This window comes from Miniopterus schreibersii (assembly GCF_964146895.1).
Source record: "Miniopterus schreibersii genome assembly, chromosome: 10".
NCBI lineage: Eukaryota > Metazoa > Chordata > Mammalia > Chiroptera > Miniopteridae > Miniopterus > Miniopterus schreibersii.
In genome coordinates, this window is record NC_138110.1 from 15,577,414 (window position 1) to 15,594,981 (window position 17,568).

Here is a 17,568-nt window from a genome sequence, read left to right on the forward strand (position 1 = left end):
TCGCTGCCTTTTTTGTAGTCTTATGCCAAAAATAAGAACATAAGTGCCTAGATTTACCAAATGAATCAGCGGCCTCCAAGTGAGACAGTACGCACTTCGTAAGGAAAGTGAGCTAACAGGGGAGAACCCTGCACAGAGCCAGCAGCTGTTTATCACACAGAGTACGTTCAGAAAGGATTGGAAATCAGTGAGAGAGAATGTCAGGTCTGCCAAACCAGAGGCAGATGTTGCCAGAGGGAGGATTTCCATTGCTGGTTTAACCAAACTAATACCTGTAGCTCTAAGGATTCCTGGAACTTAATTAGACTGCTTATCAAGAGCACTGTCTACAACAAAAGTTAAGCACTTCATAGGGAGTTACTCTTTTTTTTTTTTTTTAATCAAGCAAAATTCAAGTCAGGTATATTCTAAAATTGCTAGCAGTTGCCAAGTGAAAATGCAGCCAGGAGCAGAGCAGAGTTTTTACTCTTGAACTGCATCAAAGTTTCTGATTTCCATAATCAGTAGAGATTCAGCCCAACACCACAGGAAAGAGCCGCCTTGACACAGGAAATCTACACATGGCCCCAGGCGGGCTGCTTACCTCTCCACAGTGCTCCTAACTAGGCGAGTGAACTTAAAGCCCTGAGAGCCCATAAACACCCTGATGTCTCAAGTTTTAGCTTTAAAATTCTCTCAAATTAATGTCATTTAATTGCAAGGTAATGTATTGCCGAGTTTATTTTAATACACTAATAACCATCATTTACTGAATATTAACTACTGGGCAGGCCTTGTGCTCAGAATTTTAAATAAATTATCTTATTTACTTCTCACAATAACAGGCACTTTTTCTATCCCCATTTTACAGTGAGGGAACTTCAGCTCAGAAGTTAAAAAACTTCCCCAAGGTTATAAAATTAGTAAGTGGTGAAGATGGAATTCAAGCCACACAAGTTTCTAATTATTCATCTCTATATATTACACTCTACTGTTGGAAATCACTTTTTGGTTAAATTAGTTAACTCTACTTCCTCAATTATCTATGCCAACCATCAGCAAACTTTTTCTGTAAAGGGCCATACAGTAACTATTTTAGGCTTTGGGGACAGTTGGGGCCACGACGGCTCGGTTCTGCCACTGTAGTGAGCAAGCAGTACAGACACCCTTAAGTGAGTCAGTGGGGCTGTCCTCCAGTAAAGCTTGAGTTACTACAACAGGCGGCAGGCAGATTTGGGAAACAGTCTGAGAATCCTTGATATAAGTAAAATTCATGCTCCAGACAGATCTGTGTATTTGTCCTGTGGCTTTGCATAGTCTCCTATTCTTGTTTAGAAAGAACAGGTTAAAAGAAAATAATTTTGAAATGGGGGTGGGAGGGGCAGAAGCCAATGCCAAAAGGTAAGGGAAAGGGGTTTAATTTTTCTCTTCTGTCCTCTACCAACCAATCTAATGATAACAGGCACCTACAGGACCCTCCCCTCAGCCCCTCAGCCCCTCAGCCCCGGGTTCTCTGCTTCCACTGGCATCCTGGACAGGCCACAGCCAATTTCTCCATCAGCCCTGACTCCCCATCTAGGTGGTTGAGTCTTACCTCCCCACCTAACTGGAAACCTATTCCTAAAGTTCAGTGAATTTACCTTCTACATTTTTTATGGCATATCTCCACGCTTTTCTCATGCTAGGAAAAATGCCCCACTCTCTCTGCTAACTGAGCCCAATGTCTAATTCAGGAAATGCTGTACTGCATTCCTAGTTCAAAACCCTTAATCCCTGACTCACCTCTAAAACATCACTTCTGAACATGCCAACTATACTGTGTATTTTGTTTCAATTCTTGCCCCATTTATTTCAAATATTACAACACTAATACCATAAAAGAACTGAGAATCATTGTCACTTAAGAGCTATTGTCACTGGATGTAATTGGTAATTGGCTGTAGGTAAGGTTGGTTTTAGAGATTTAGTTTTGTTTCCACGTTCTGAATACTGAGAGAAAAGGGTAACCTTCAGTTTCACACGAACCTGGAAGGTCAAGATTATTCAGTCATATAACTAGTGTTAACTAATGATAACTTTGGGCATCAAAATCAAGAAGCTGAGGTAGAAAAAACATCACGGGGACACTAAAATGTCCAAATGTACTAAAATCATGATCAGAAAATGAAGTGGAATGTTATTGGCATTACAAATTCCTGTTAACAAAGAATGTCTGATTGATAAGTGCATCTCAAGTAACTAAAAAATTATAAGATATTCAACTGACTCATGTTTTTTGCATTTTACTAAGATTTTCACCGAGATCCCTTAGGAGGAAGAAAACGGTAAAGAAATGTATAGTTGAGCACAGTCTGATACTTTCTCATTAACTCTTACTAGCTCCCTTCACTCCTCTTTGCTCACAGGGCCTCACTGTTCCCTCTGCTGATGGCAACCATGTCTTGCCCAATAACAGAGTCCTCTAGGATTTCCACACTTCGATTTTAAGGAAGCTTGAAAAGGTCCCTTGTTGTTATCTGTTCTATACCTTGTAGATGCTTGTGGTTTATTTCTCTCAAGTCTGCTAGTAATAATATACTCCAATTTTTAAAAACTGTCTCTCTTAGGAGAAAATATTATAAACAACATTAATTTAATTTTTTAAGCAAGTATTCAGAGTGGTTTCATTGCCCAAAATGAGAGTTCAAAGTAAAGAAATATGTTCACCAATGAGGACTTAATGTCTTAAAAACACACAAATGAACTTTAATTGTCAAGTAAGTATGGCGAATGGCGCACAGTCTGTGCACTCCTGGGAAACGTGTCTGTGCACGAGCACACCCACGCGTTAGACTCTCAGAAGGCCTGCAAAGAGAAACTCACACAGTATCTGCCTAACTTGCCTGACCCCTGAAACTTCTACCCCCGACACCTGTTACCATCTGCGAGAACCACTGCATGGAGAGAGGCCAGGGAAATTTTCGGAGAATTAATTAATAGTATATTAAATTTAAGAGATGGTTCAAAATTTTAGCCACATCTTTATGAATTTCTTCATATTTCTTCAGGAAATTCCTAATACCATTGTCTATGTCAATCTAATACAGTTAAATATAATTCCTAATATGGTTGAACATATCAGCATTGACAAGTGCTACAATGAAACACAGAAGTTATGACTTGGAACTACTTATCAGTGAGCACTGTAAATTCACCAAGATCACAGCGGGGCCTTGCCCTGCTTCTGCCATTAACTAAGGGCGTGGCTCTGGGATAGAGATTTACTCTCAGAGCTTTGATTCACTTATACCTAAAGTGGGGCTAGAGCTTTGTCCACACAACTGGTCCATTTTGAGAATAAAGAGATCAAGATGAAGATCAAAATCAAGACTTTTTCATAAAGTATTCTAAAGCAATAAGAGTTCTAAAAGTACATAAAGTAATATCTTATTTAAAATGGAGCAGCAGTTTCCTTCCTAGGGCACCACACTAAATGCAATTGTGACTTCTTTTCTCGAACTGTGCTAAATAACTCATTTTACCCAGTCAGAAAATTTTTACTTAGCCATTAACTATAATAATGTATCATCAAACTTGTTTTCAGAAAACACATGGCAAAAATAAGTAGTGAAATCAGAAAACTGTTTAGAGAAGAAAAGACATATTGCCCAGTGGAGTGTGAGCAGCGCCACCTTCCCTGGGGCTCTGCTGCGAACTCCTGCGGCGGCCCTGCAGCCCCGCCGACTAAAGGCAGGGGGCTCTGCACCCCTCGAGTCCCACACTGAGCTGCCGATGCCTCCAGCATGAGCCATAATGTCCCGGTCAGCTGGGGAAGAGCTAGTCTCTCCCTCCTTCCAGCGGCTCCCATGCTCCATGGAGAGGAAGTCGCCGTGATTTACTTACCTGACACTTTGCAGTCCGGATGTCGTACAGGGCCACTGAACCATTGCGGGCGCCCACTGCTATCCTGTGACTCCGCTCATAGTAGCTGACCATGTAGAACCTGAATTGAACAGTTTAACAACAACAACAAATCAGGCGAGATGACCTGCACGTGGAAGTGGAGAGCAACACCTTTCAAAGGTTAAAGCCAGCTCTGATATATACTTTAAAATATGTGTATCTATAGTTACTGTATTGAGATTTTTTCAAAAATAGTTCATTTTAGTAATTCTTAAACTCAACCAAAAGAAAAATGATGCGGAATGCCACTAAGGGCTGTTAATAATTATTTTCAATGGAAAACAACTTCATAATAACAAATACTCTTAAGTTTTAAACAAAGAAATAAGACTAAAATAAATACAAAAAAAGGTTAAATATAAAAACTCAGTTTTGCTACCGTCACTATTATGTAAATCTTTTTATTTGAACAGAAATGGAAAAAATGAAAAGGCTTACATATTTGATCTAATTATGTCCTAATGGTTTATTATAGTATTAAGGAGTGAAATATACTTTCTAGCAGAGCAATCATACAAAAGTTACATAAATGTTATGCTTAAGTTCACATAAAAAATTTAGAATGAAATGAAAAAGTTCTCCAACAGAAAAAAAGCTATCTGGCAAATTCCCTAGATTTTCCACATTTATCAGTTTATCTAAATGACAGTGTGACTACGGGTAGTATAAATAAGCATATTCAGTGTTATCTGGCATTGTGTAAAAATGAAATTTAGGGAGGATGGTTTGAAGGTTATAAGAGGTTGACTTACTTTTATTTGTTTATTTTTCTTTTTTCTAGATTAATTTTCATGACTGGATTGTATTTGAATTTTGGATCTATGCTTTGTCATAATGATTTCATTGCCATCTATGCTTTGTCATAATGATTTCATTGCCATATAGCAAGAGTGTGGGAAGGTAAGAATTAAAAACTATTAGAGCATAAATACGGTATGATTTTTGTACCCTCAAAGAGTTTTGAATGCACTTTCCCATGATCTGGTCCTCCTGTCTCAGCGTGAGTTGCCCGGATGAACACGTGGCCAACCCTAAAGACTTAGGAGGCCCGTGCATCAATTCTATCCACTCCTTACCTTTTTTATCTTTGGTTCCACACTACCTGTAAACTTTGGTAACTTTTCTGTTACCATGTTTAAAGACACAGACTAGGGAAGTAAAAGAGATGATGAAAAAGAAATAGCATCCTCTAACGCTTGCTGGAGGTTGGTGGAGAGTAAAACACCCCTGGGCCTCGGGGCTGGCTCTGAGGCTCGGCGAGGGAGCCGAGTCGGAGGCGGCTGTTTGAAGGGGGCATTTGAGGCCAGGGACATTCTGACAAAGCCACTGTGCTTTTATAGTATTAGACATTACAACGTTCATACATATTCCATAAATCTGGAAAACGACTACGTTTTTCAACTTCGTGTTTGTTACTTGTGACTAAGTAATGGGTTCGGCAGTACTTGTGTCCCCGCCCTGGCCTCAGCCACTGACGCCCTTTCTCCTAGGGGAAGGTGACCGCGTCCTTCTCAGCCCCGTGGGGGGCACTGCCTCAGCATGCCCTGCGGGGCTTTGCTGGACGCGGGTCCGGGGTGTCCTCTTGTATATGGGCTTGAGGGAAGGAAGGCTACTGAAGGCTCCTGGCACATAAAGCTTCCCCCTGGTTAAGTGGTAAGACATTAGTTTCTCAAAGTTTTTCCCATTAAAGCATCATTTCTACCTCAATAGAGAACATAGAAATCAGCATTCAAAATCTAATGTTTTTATACTAAAAAAAAAAAAAAAAAAAAAGATTGAGTTTTTAAAAGTTTACTATTTTGCTTTTCATTAATTACGTTGGTCTAAGCATTGGGCATCACTATATGTCTATATCTATGCTTATATCCTATATTTACATCTATAGCCACATACACATAAGCACACACAATTTATATCCTTAGAATAACATGGAATATAATATCTAACAACTGTTTTAACATATTTATTCTGTGCAGTTTAATAGCCACTGGAAAGTAAATTTCCAGAGCTATTTTTAAAAAATCTGTTATTAAGCTTTGCACAGATGAACAGCTATATTGCCAAAGTCCTTTTGCAAAATGTGAATATAAATTGCCCCTCAAAATAATCCTCTTCAAAACAACCACTGGTAAAATATATTTACGTTGACAAAATTTTTCTTAGTCAAACTAGTATCTAAAGAGTTTTCATTACACCGACCATTGTCTATGCTTTGATAGCAACCTCACCCTTCTGTATCACCTGTAAACACCATTATTTATGGGAGGAAAGAGATCAAATCTATTCTTGGTATCAAATCTGCAGTCTGCCTGAAAGGACCATATATTACAGGTCTGCATTTTTCATTCTTTGCAATTTACTACTGGACTGATATTTCTAAACAGTACCTGAAAGGATTCTGAACAGGGAAGGTCTTATGGCACGTTTTTATTGCTGGGCTTCTTGTTAACTTGTTTATTTCTTTTAGTGGGTTTGGTTGCAGTGAGCCTATCTCTGCTGAGGGTTTCCAGAGCCCACCACATCCCTGGACTACTCTTCTCGATTTGGGGGCTGTCAAGATCAAGGATGGTGAGATAAGCATTACTTGCCCCCATCCCCCAAGTTATCAAAGGACTGAAGGGAAGGATTCATTAGAGTTTTTAAGATTATTCTAGTCTTGACCTGATCCTATAGGAAAGTCTTGAATTCCTCCAAAATTGGGGAGGGAGTGTTCAGAGGAAGGGTTCCTGTGTGCTGAGCCTTCTGGAAATGGTAATGTCAGTCTCCCCTATTTGCTGCATTGATAACATGTCACTTAGGCAGCATTTCTTGAGCAACAGCTGTTCCTTGTGTTATATTCAAGTTAGAACAACGGTTCTTCTCTACTCAGCCCACCACAAGGAAATGAAGTCAGAGAGAACATTCCCACTCTTGTATGTGACAGGAGAATAAAGTGAATTGAGTAATGCTGCAAAATGTATTTCCTGCTGGGGCTGGGGTGGTCTTCATCCAGAAATTTTACAGTCACTGATCTCCACATTTTCATTACTGCCTACATGCACCCAGAGTGATCCTTTCCAGTCATAAACCACCTCTCCCATATGCTCATAACCGTCCTTCAAAACCCTACGTGATGGGGCCCTAAAGCTTCTCAGACCATCCCCTCTCTCCCTAGCTCACTCTGCTCTCGTCATACTGATCTCCTTGTATTCTCCTGGCTACGCCAAGAGTGTTCCCATGTTGGAACTTGAACACTTGCTGCTCCCTCTGCTTGAAAAGCTCATCTTCCCGGTATCTCCCCAGCTCAGGCTCTCACTTCCTTTAGGTCTCTGTTCCCAGGTTATATTGATAAAGGGGCCCTTGTGGGCCATCCTACTTAATACAGCAACCCTTTCTCTATTACTCTAGTCCAACGTCCTGTTTTTTCTTTATTAAAGTACTTATCATCTCTGAGATATTAAACAATATTTTTTTTGTTTATTGCTTCTTTCGCTCCATTGAGACTTTCTCTTTTGTTGAATGTGTGAATATATAAACATGGACCAAGCAAGCAGGATACAGCAGTAAAATTTAATTCAAAATACTACACTTATCTTTCAATGACTAGTGTATAAACATACAGAATTTTAAGACAGGTGAGTAACTGAGATGAACAACAAAGAAAATTACCCAAAAAAGTTAGGCAAAAATCAAGAAACAAAACTTCCCCATGACCCTCCTAAAAATGTATTTTTAGCTAAGACAAACAATGTCATATTTACAAGACGTTACAGTAAAGGCCCCCAAAGCCTAGGTACATTAACATGAGACTGACCATTGCATAACGGAAACTAGTTAATTCAATTTCAGGGAACTGGAAAATATTACTTGGGCTGAAACTCAAAAAGGCAAATATAGTCTAAAGAATGATCTAAACAATAAAGTATATAGTTTTAGTATACATGTGGTCGTGGGGATAAAAATCATTCTAATATCATTCTAATAATTTGCCAGATATTTATATCACCACAAAAATTTCAATAAACATGATATTATCACATAAAACATAATTAAAAGAAATATTCACTTATCAATCATTATTAAATACTAGGAGAGGTTATTTCATTTCTCCAAAGCCACATTTGTGACTTTCACTCCTCAGGAATAACTCACAATGGGGTGGTTTATGATATGAAACAAATGTGAGTTGAGACCACTCTGGCACAGGATTCTGAAGCAAAACACTCTGATTGAGAGTTTGCCAAGCACCCAATACCCGAGTCTCTAACTAACTTTGGCACTCTCTATTTATAGTTTCCCTTGAATTGATGACCTTTTAAAATCTTTATCAAAAAATGGCCTTCAAATAAGAGAAAACTTGTGTGAAATTTAAAAGTCATTTTGGAAAAATACTGTAAAAGAAAGTATGAAACTCTCAGCAGAAATATGATTTGGGAGAAAGAAACCTGCAAAGTCACTTTCTTAATCATGACTTTGGTAGGTAATCTGCAATGGTCTCAGGGTGGTGAGCTGCTGCTGCATATCATATCTTTGAGTGTTAAAATCAACAAGGAACACTCTTCAACTAATCTAAAATTAACCTACAATTTGACATGAAACCATCTAAAATCTAAGGATGTGTGGAATAGAATGTATGAAATATAACTATTCATAATTTATAATTATTTCCAATTCATTAACTACAACTACCTGCAGCTAATATTTACTGAACACTGACGGTATATCAGGCACTGTCCTAAGTACTTGTATATGTATTTTCGTAAGTAACTGAGTATTAGAAGCAATTTTTATTGAGTTGCTTTTAGACTTTCTTGATGTTGATTTCAAATGGTTCACAAACTTTTGATTCTTTTTGTTAAAACAGTATAAAGCCACATGTACTTGTAAAAATGTCAGGCACCACCAATATGTATATAGTAAAAAGCAAGTCTTACCTCTTGCACAACCTCCCTCACCAAATGGTTAATTAACTACCATTAACAATCTGGTGGATCTTTCTATGGTAAGTACATGCAAACTTCAGTAGCTATCATAATATCATCATCACCACCATTATCATTTGCACCTCTGGATATATATTATAGAAGGAATAAATAAAACGTAGTTGGCTACTTCCCTAGGGCAAATAAGTGCTAACTAGTAATATGCTAATAAATAAAGAAAATTAATGCCCCTAAATATTTTAAACTCGCCTATTTCCTAAAAACTTGTGATTTGCAAATAGAACCTGCTAACAGCTTTGCAAATTATTTTAGCTTCAGCTTAAAGTTGCTAATACAAATAATATGATCTTGCTTTGGAACTCTTCTCTGTATCATTTCAAACAGTCTAAAAAGGAAATATTCTTTCTGCTATGCAGTAAAATGAAATACTCCTAGAAGCTTTGCAGTTTTATTTTTTTAATATGAACAACTTTAATATTGAAAGAGGGCTGTCTTTGGGGAGTTTTTAGGAGTAGAAAAATGGTTTTAGAGGGGTTTCAACTCACATAAGTACAAGAATAACATCTAAAATTATTTATTATAAAAAGTCTACTACAAAATGGTAACTAATTTAAGAATTTTACTGGAAGTTAGGACAGAAGCTGTCCTACATCCCTTTGTTCTTATCACCACATAGGGTAAGAACAAACCACAGGTTAAGGAGGAGTTTTTTAAGAAATGAGCTCATGCACTATTCTAACGTACACAGTGTTCATTTCCTCACTGGATTTTAAGTGCCCATTTAGGGTGAACTGAGCTGATTCAGCTTTTCACTTGAAAAGCAGAATCAATCAGTCTGTCTACACAATAACAAAGTGTAAGAAAAGGTAAACTATCTCTGGCCCTGGCCGGTGTTGCTCAGTTGGTTGTCATCCCAGGCACCAAAAGGCTGCCGGTTTGATTCCCAGGCAGGGCACATGCCTACGCTGCAGGTTTGATCCCCTGTCAGGGTGCACAGGGGAGGCAACAGGTCAATGTTTCTCTCTCTCTCCCTCTCCCTCCTCCTTCCTCTCTCTCTAAAATCAATAAAAACATATTTTAGAAAAAAATATCTCTGAAAATAGACTTTTAGCTCTTCTGTCTAGATTAATTTTTTTCCATTCAGTTCAAGTTTAAATATTTATTTTACCTTGAATTTCTGTATCTTATGTTATTTATAGCTTTAATGTTTTCCCAATGATTACTTTTTATTATTTTCCATTTGAATTAACCTATTATAAATTTATTATTAAAGGAATACATACTCATTGTAAAAGGGAAACCCAGAGAATGTAGAAAAATAAACCCTTAAGAAAGGAAAGGAACCCTACCACGATCCCCTCCACTATGCCTGGAAACCATGAGAAACACGCTGGGGTGTTTCTTACTAGACTGTTCCCCTATTCAGACTTATACACGTACACATATGCATATTAACCCTTACACATGTAATATTCTTCTTCAAAAATGATTTTATTTAACATACACTTCTAAGACTTTGCTAGTTTCTCTTTAATTTTCTGTTACTGATATTTTTCCATATCAGTAGAAATGGACTGACTCAACCTTTTTAATGGCTGCATGGTATGCCACAGTTCTAGTATCTCTTACTGTAACCATCGATTGGTAAGCAATAATTATATTTAGAGGACACAACTGAGTAAAAGTGTTTTAATGTAAAGGACATTTTCTATGTAAAATCATACTAAGAGGTTCCCAACAAAGGTCAACTGAGAAATAATCAGTTAAATCTAGTAAAACCACATAACACACTTAAAATTTCAATGTCATATCACTTAAATTCACTACATTTTCCATTTTAGCACCAAAAATTCACTGATTATCCATTTATAGTACATTAGAGAAATTTATATCTTACGTCCTTGAACTTAAGTTCCTCCTTACTAGTACTACTACTATTGTTTTATTTATTTCTACTAAGAAGTCCAAGTAGTTGAGCCATTAAACATATTGCTCAGGTCTATGCATAGATTGTTTGAGAATTTCTTCATTCTTGGCAGTGAAATATGCAATGTAACACATACTATAATTTTTGCAAAGTGATCACTGATTCAACAGTCAGATTCACAATTGCATTTAATATAGGATTTCATCTAATGATAGCCAATTTTGCATGTGGAAATAGCTCAGATTTTGGAGTCAGAAGGATTCGTCTGCCTGATAATATCTACTTACTTTTTAAAATTCAGCTAAAACATTACCAACCAAGTCTTCTTTTTCCTCCTGTGTACAACTGCCAAGTCCCTCCTTTGTGTCTCTCCCTTCACATCAACTAGGACCCTTCTATGTGTCCTGGACACTCTTTTATCACAGCATTGTGACATTTCTCTGATTTATCACTCTGTCTCTGCCAAGCCAACTTTAAGACTTTTAAGGGGCAGAAAATGCTACAAGATCACACAAAGGTGAAAGACCCACTTAAGTGCAAGATACAGCAATGGACTGAAATCAACAGTCTGAAAAGTTCATTAAGACTGAAGATTCCACATTGCAACTAACCTTTAAAAAACAACCATGTGTTGAGTTTTGGTGAATTACCAAGAAGATGAAAAATTATTTTAAAAGGCAATTAAAACATTCCTCCTTTTTCAATTATATATCTATATGAGACCAAATTTTTACCATATAGTTAAACTATAAAACAACACATGGCAAACGATTAAAGACATGCAGATATGAAAATCCACCTGTCTTCTATTAAGCCTGACATTAAAGAAATCTGCAAAAATGTTAACGCTATTTTTCTTAGTATTTTCTTTTGTTTTGGCATGTAGTTATTTTTCATAAAAATATGTTTTTATACTAACATGAACTGAGTTTATTGTTATTTGAAATAAATCAATAAATATTTTTTAAGTTTCTCAGCTTTAATTTCTAATACATTAAAAATTTCTAGATATTACCTTTATAAAAAAACTTTTTAGGATCTTCAATTTTTAAAGGGTTCTGAGACCCAGAAGTTTGAGAACTACAACACTAGACTGAAAAGCACTTGGCCATCAAAAAACTGTAACCAGGGGGAGAGAGATATTAGCAAAGTATCAGGGGCCAACATCAGATTACAGTAGACCCAGGGGGCACAGAAGTGACAAAATAGCCAGAGTGCAGACTCTTTTTCCTGGAGGAGAAATGAAAGACTGGTCAGTAGAGGAAGGAGGTGCAAAGAAAGTAGGGGTTTTAAACGAGAGCTAACAGAGCTCGCTTCCAGGCAGGGGAAGAGGCGCCAGAGAGCAGTTCAGGTCACAAGAGAGAGGAGGGTTCCCCAAAGAGCAACGTCTAAGAGGAGGTGAGAAAAAGACGGAGTGAAGGGTGATGTGGCAGGAAGAGGCCTGAGCTTGGAACACAACAGTCACCCTGTCCTCTGATGCGATGGCCCACCTGTGTGTCCCCCAGTGCAGTGGGCACACCCACTCCTGCGGAGCACACGCAGGCCTGAGATCTGTTCAGCAAAGCTGGGCTTCACTTTCCCTGACTGTCAGCACGGATATGCTCTAAATTTGTCCGTTTGTAAAATGAAGGACAGGAGCAGGTAATTCATAACGTGAGGTCCTTTTCAGGTTCGGAATTCTACAGCTTATAATTCTATAAAAATCATGCAGCAAGGTCACTGCTTAAGTGAAATAACTGGTGCCATTTATTACGAAGAAATTAAGGACCAAGTGCATGAGGCGGCATGGCTGGTCTCATTACTCAACCACAGTTATTGAGTGCCTCTATTGAGTGTTCATATTTTCTAAACTAAAAATTGGGACAGAGCCCAACAAAGGATTTCTTTTGAATCTGTGGATTTATTTGACAAGTCTTTAAAAGGCATAAAAGTTAAATTACTCTTAGTTATACATCAAATAAATTGCCTTAACTTAAAAGAATAAAAATGCATGAAATAAGGACCTATCTGGGAATTCTAGGCAGAGAGCTTTTGGCCAGATGAAGCTCTACTAGCTGCTACAGGCACTGTAACAGAAATGAACGCAAAACCCCTTTCTTCAGGCCACTTACAATCTGCATAATAAAAACATTGTGACTAAAAATTGCATTTAGAGGTACATCTAACTTTTGCTGTGAAAAAAATCCTGAAATGTCTTTATCCCCAAATACAATCCAATTTTCCCATCAATTTACAATTTCATTACAGAATCTCTAATCCTTTATTTGTCATGCATTATTTCAGTACTAGTCCCCAGAATATAATAAAATAGCCTTGAAGTTTAAAATTGTATTCTAATCACGTAATCTTTCCAGAGGTACTTTACCTTCCTTTCTAACTGAGCCCTGCCGGTCAGCAGTTTATGAGGCTTATGTTTTTCTCTTCGGAGGTTAGTAAAGGGCACTTCTGCGAAACGAATAACCAAGGCTTACAGTGCTCATCTCAGAACAAGTGTATCACACGCGCGTGCTCTGTGCTGCTTGTCTCTTAGCGACACCTGCGTGGTCCTGCATTTGCACACACATTCCTGCGATGGCATCAAACACATGCGGCAGAGCTTACACGGTGACCGAAAGAGAGAGAACTCGTCACACTGAGTGGGGCATGACAGGCCCAGTGCTGGCTGGTCTGCTGTGAGGGCTTCACAAGGATATTCAAGTTCAGTGATACAGCAGCTAGTAGCTAAACTTTAACAACGAATTCGGAGGAACCTTCGGTGATGTCGATCTTCCCAAGACTTGAAAGAGGTGAATTCTCCTTTGTCAGTGTCTAGGGTATTTTTAACTGAGGTTGCTGCATTATTTATAGGCTCGGCAATTAAATGTAAATTACTCAGAACCTTCTAAGAATAATATATGTACAGGGAGGGATGGTGCCTTTTTGAAGATCATCTAAGAGACTGAGAAAGGCAAAGCAAAGTCCAATGAGATGGGAGAAAATCTAAGGAATTCATTTCCTAAATGTTGCCTTACTGTACTTCTTACTCTGCTTATTGATAGACATAAAATTAATTCAATGTAGCAACAATCTCGTTGCTAATATATCACGTTCTAAAAAGAATGCTGCTTAATTCCTATATAATAACATAGCCTTATTTGGTATAGTGAGGAAAAACCTGAGAGACCTATTTTTTATAACTGTTTTGAAGGATGTGGGTACTGCATTCTCTCAGGGACACTGAAATCTAAGTAATTTTCTTATATTATTAATGGATGCCACTCTGTTATTAAAATAGTCCTAGAACTAAAATGTGAATTATTAGGAAATATTTAAACCTATGGCCATAAAGTTTACACAGCAGTTAAAAGTATGTGATTTTTCTATCTTTTTCCAACTATATTATAGAAAAATATCTACAGATACGTGACTACTCCAGGAAGATCAAGGATACTTCAGTTAATTAAAAGAACCTTTGTTTTTTATTTTTAGGAAATAATTACAGTTCATATTATGTGTATAATGATTATTTCTGTTTCCATGGCTTATGAAATAAAATTTAGAATGTGTGTATATTTCACACACACATACATATGTACACACAAACATGTACATACACATACTATATAAAGGTCTTGGGGACACCTGTAGACATAATACAGCAAAAAGGAAAGATAGGCCTGAGGTATGCAGACGAGGTAAAGAGAACGGGGCTGTAAGCCGTAATTTACTAAAATTAGGCAGGAAATTGGGCTTTGACTTGCCTAATGGCCAAAGCAAAATTCTTTAACTTAATACTGGTAATGGGGAAAACAGAAACAAAAACACATTCTAGTTCCTTAGACAAAACAAACAAAAAATGCCCATCATTGTGATTTAAAAGCAATGTCTTGATTGAGCCTTCATAGAAGGAACCCTAAACAACGTATGACATCAACGTGTCCCCACAAAAAATGCACTGGCCACCTTCTCCAGACACTCTCGGAAGGTTCCTCAAACTGCTGGCGTCATGCTGACGAGGGACGTGGGGAAGGCTACCCTAAGGAGACTGGAAACGGGGTCCAAACACAGCTCTCTGACGGCTGCGTTTAATCTCGGGATATAAACTAGAAAATGCAGAGGAATAAACAGACTATGTGCCCACTTAACTAGCTCTAAGGGTTCCATTTTTTTCAACTGAGTTTTAGATAAGAGCCGATTAGTGAACAGTTTGAAGGCACAGCCTTTGGCAGGCCTTCTGTGAAGTTGTCTAAGGGCAAGTTCTTAGAAACTAAGGGTGCATCGCTGGAGAGAAGGAACTCAAGGAGTGTCTAGGTGCTCTGTGGAAACTGGGTTGATTCAAGATATAAATAAATAAGCATTCAAGGGTCTAAGGTTTTTCATAACAGGACATGCTCACGAAGAACAGTGGCTTAGGTTTTGTTTTTCTTGATTTTGGATTACAGTGTTTGTTTACTTATTTTCAAACTTTAGTGTACACAAGAATCAGCAGGGTCATGGCAGGCTGATGCAGTGGCTCTCAGGTGGAGCTGGAAACCCGGTAATTCTGCTGAAGACAGCCCAGGAACTATACTGAGAGACCAGTATTCTGCACAGGGCCTAGAAGGGGTGAGCTCTCAGTACTGATTTCAAATTTCACCTTCTCACCTGTGTCCTCAGTTCTCTCAACTAATAAGCACTGAGTGTGCTCTGTTTAACATTTCGTTATGTGATCTCCTTCCCAGCACACTGAGAGTTGCAAAATCTCTAAAGCTGCGTGGTCGATAAATGACAGGCTCTCTGTTGAGCTCAGTTTTCCAGCTATGTGTCTCTTGAACAGCTCTTCTATTTCTACCATGTGAACAATGTCTGCCCCTCTCTGCATACTGGCTGCGACGTCGAGAGACATTTATGGCTCACCTCTAGCAAATACACAGAACTTCAACAGTCACTGTGGCTGGTCTTTCTTTCCTGCTCTTATTTTCCCTTGGCTTCTGCTCTCTCACAGTTTTTACATTTTACATTAACTTTCAAAGCTGCTTAAGATATTTATTCAACAAGTCATGGGTGGGGTGTGTGTGTGTGAGAGAGAAAAAGCAGGTTACAGCTGTTCGTATTAATAAATAATACAAGAATAAACTACGTTTTGCATACTCACAACTGTAAACGTACTTTGGCCCCACGCTATATGTATAAATAGGTAAAACTGGCAAAAGCAATGAACTATGAATAAGAAGCTTTAGCTTTTATCTCGAAACTACAATTTTATTACCACTGACTAATTCATTTCACAATCTAATTCTCCCAAAACTTTAATTTATATAATGCCTTTCTTAAAGATGTTTTTGAGAATTAATGGGTTGGAAAGCACTTGGTAGTTTGTAAGGTGTTATATAAATTTTAAAGAGATGATTCCATTATTTTATTGATTGTGCACTGCTATCACCTGTTTTAATATGTATTAGCAAGAGAGTTTGGTCAGCGATGAGAAAGTATGTCTATCAAATTTTACTGGCATGTGTTCTAACCCATTTCTATTTTTATGTAGAAGATATTACAAAAAGTTTTAACAATTGACAAAAGCTATTATCTGAACAAAATTAGAAAAGTCAAACTTTTGGATCAATCTTCTGTCAATGAATTTACAATTTGTAGCTTAAATTTTAAATGTGATTTGAACAAAGATGCCAGAAAACAAAGAAATTCAGTTAACAATATAATTGAGTGGATATATGCATCACTCATTAAATTATATATTAAGCCATTCTATAATTAATAAACCTGAATAAATAAATGGATAAACAAACACACCTCAATTAATAAAAATGACAATCGGTCTATAGCAACATACAGAGGGTAAGCCTAAGCTAAGACTAAAGACTTCCACAATAACAGTAAAATGGCAAATTTAATATGCAACCTGTGAAACAAGTGATAAAACACCAACAATAAAAAAAAATCTTAGAGAAATTACCACCTTAAAAGTTTAAAAATTCTAAACTGAAAGCTCAAAACCCAGAAGCATATGAGAATCACAAGCCCACTGGTCAAGGTAAAAACAAACAAAATAAAATAAAACCCAAGAAAACCAAACTCAATCAGCATTCCAAGAGGCTACTTCATCTTGGTATTCACAGAAAATCGTAAGTTTGATGTATAACCCCAGCAAGGCAGAATACTTTCAATTTTTAAATATTCAATGACTTCAGTATACTATATTAGCTCTTAAGTGAATATGACTTTAGGTGTGAAGATTTCCTTTATAACACTGACTAGAAGTTATTTAATATTTTGAAAAGTAAACCAAAAATTTTTAAATATATGAAAATGATGTCATCCTGCACTTTTTCTACATATAAAATATATTCAAATTTATATTAACTAATTTCTTACATATATATTTTGGGTTTTCACATTATTACAAAGATGAAGAGACCCACAGGAAACTAACACTCTCCGAATGCCTGAATCATAAGCATTCTGCCGCGTGCTTTGACCAGAATCACCTCATTTGGAAAGAATACTAAATGAGCCCATCAACCCCAGCAACTGAACACGGGTACCGAGCAACACTAGAGAAACTCCCTAAGCTAAACCCGCGGCGTCTTTTAAAAAGGGGTAAAAGGAAAAAACAAAAAAGAATACTAAGTTACTCAAAAATTTTAAACACGAATGTCACATGACCGGACCATAGATATTCATGTCATCAATTTCTGAGTTTCCTATTTTGAGAAAAGCATTTACCTATAAGTGGAGGGCTCATAAGTGCTGTGAGGCACCTAGTACAATGGAAGGGACATGGCAGATTTTCAATAAAATAACTTTAACCTCTGCTGATATTTT

General features: G+C 37.4%; 1 protein-coding gene across 3 annotated transcripts in view; it reads right to left on the reverse strand.

Moving 5' to 3' along the window:
* The window catches only part of WDR7 (WD repeat domain 7), a 271,518-nt gene that overhangs the window by 53,244 nt on the left and 200,706 nt on the right, over positions 1–17,568 (reverse strand). For all 3 annotated transcript variants that reach the window (XM_081150203.1, XM_081150201.1, XM_081150202.1), the window contains one exon: positions 3,862–3,961. In XM_081150203.1, the coding sequence (XP_081006329.1) occupies positions 3,862–3,961 (100 nt within the window). The remainder of the gene's footprint in view (positions 1–3,861; positions 3,962–17,568) is intronic.